The sequence below is a fragment of the Apaloderma vittatum genome, unplaced genomic scaffold (assembly GCF_000703405.1).
Source record: "Apaloderma vittatum isolate BGI_N311 unplaced genomic scaffold, ASM70340v1 scaffold26338, whole genome shotgun sequence".
In the NCBI taxonomy this organism is placed as follows: Eukaryota; Metazoa; Chordata; class Aves; order Trogoniformes; family Trogonidae; genus Apaloderma; species Apaloderma vittatum.
This window is the reverse complement of record NW_009729420.1, coordinates 2,712-3,998: the sequence shown is the minus strand read 5'-3', so window position 1 is coordinate 3,998 and position 1,287 is coordinate 2,712. Positions and strand designations below refer to the sequence as shown.

General features: G+C 58.8%; 1 protein-coding gene across 1 annotated transcript in view; it reads right to left on the bottom strand.

Moving 5' to 3' along the window:
* Positions 1 to 53: 53 nt before the first annotated feature.
* Positions 54 to 1,287, bottom strand: part of GSR (glutathione reductase) — a gene marked incomplete at both ends in the record, with an annotated part of 2,961 nt that continues 1,727 nt past the window's right edge. Inside the window, 4 exons of the mRNA XM_009874438.1 lie at positions 54 to 185; positions 260 to 371; positions 606 to 767; positions 971 to 1,057. Of these exons, the coding sequence (XP_009872740.1) occupies positions 54 to 185; positions 260 to 371; positions 606 to 767; positions 971 to 1,057 (493 nt within the window). The remainder of the gene's footprint in view (positions 186 to 259; positions 372 to 605; positions 768 to 970; positions 1,058 to 1,287) is intronic.

The following is a 1,287-nucleotide window of genomic DNA, read 5'->3' as shown; positions in this document are numbered from 1 at the left end:
CCACAACGTCCCCAGCCTCTTCACCCTCCCCCTCGTGCCCTGTCCATCCCCACCTTCGGTAAGGCCCACGGTGCCAATGGGTGGGTGGCTGAAGACAACAGTGGGGATGTTAGAGTAGTCCAGCCGGGAGTCCTGCTTGCCCTCGAAGAGCCTGTGGGCCAGCTTTCTGGCAGCCGCGATGGCCACTGCAGGGAAGGATGGAGAGCCTGAGCCATGTCACGACACCGAGGGGCTGGGAAGGGGGGCACGGCCACAGTACCTGGGGTGAGGAGGGCTCTCCCACAGACATCTCCGACAGCATAGATCCCTCTCCTGGTGGTGTTCTGGTACTCGTCCACCACCACGTGGCCGTTGTCGTCCACCTGCACGCCCTGACATGGGCAAGAGGAGCCACCTCAGCACACATCCCAGGAGGGATGGGACAGGCAATGCCCATGGGGGACCTGTGCTGGCGGCTGCCTTGTTCCCAGCTGGGGGGAGGCATGGTGGGAATGGCAGACTCCAGAGATCCGTGGGACTCCCTGAACACCCATGGGACACCTGGAGACCTGTGGGACTCCCGGGCACCCTTGGACAGGCTCAGAAGGCATGTACTGCCGTCTCACCACTTGGTCCAGGCACAGGCCCTCGGTGTTTGGCTTCCGCCCCACCGCCCACAGCAGGCAGTCAACATCCCGGATCACTCCCTCCACTGGCTTGTGGCCGGGCACCGAGGAGGTCACCGTCACATCCAGCAGCCCACTATGAGACTTGGTGACTGTCTTGACCTGCAGGAAACAATAAAAGCCATAGAAGGGAGAAGATGCTGATGGCTTTTGTCTTGCAACAGGTGACAGTGGCCGCACTGGAGGATCAGGGATGCCACCAAAGCCGTGGCTTGGTGGGCAGTGCCCAAAGCACCAGTTGTCCCCTGGCTCTACTTGTTTAGGAGGGATGGGACAAGCTGCGGGGCTGCTCTGCATGCCCATACCTTTGAGTGCTTCCAGACATCCACCCCGGTGTTCTCTAGCTCCTGGGTACAGTTTGAGCTGATCATGGAGTCAAAAGTCCTCAGGACCTGGGCAGAGACCCACCAGCCCCATCAGATAAGGGTCTGCAGGTGAAAGCACCACGTGGAAGCCCCCTCCACCAGCATTTCCTTTTGCCCTTGACTCGTCCGGATTCAGAGAGCTTTGGGGCACTTGTAGTTACTGATAAAATTCTCCTCTATTTGTTTCCTCCTTTCTTTTTTTCTTTCTTCAAGCTGCAACTTGAAATACATTTCAAGGAAACACGTGCGGCGGCACA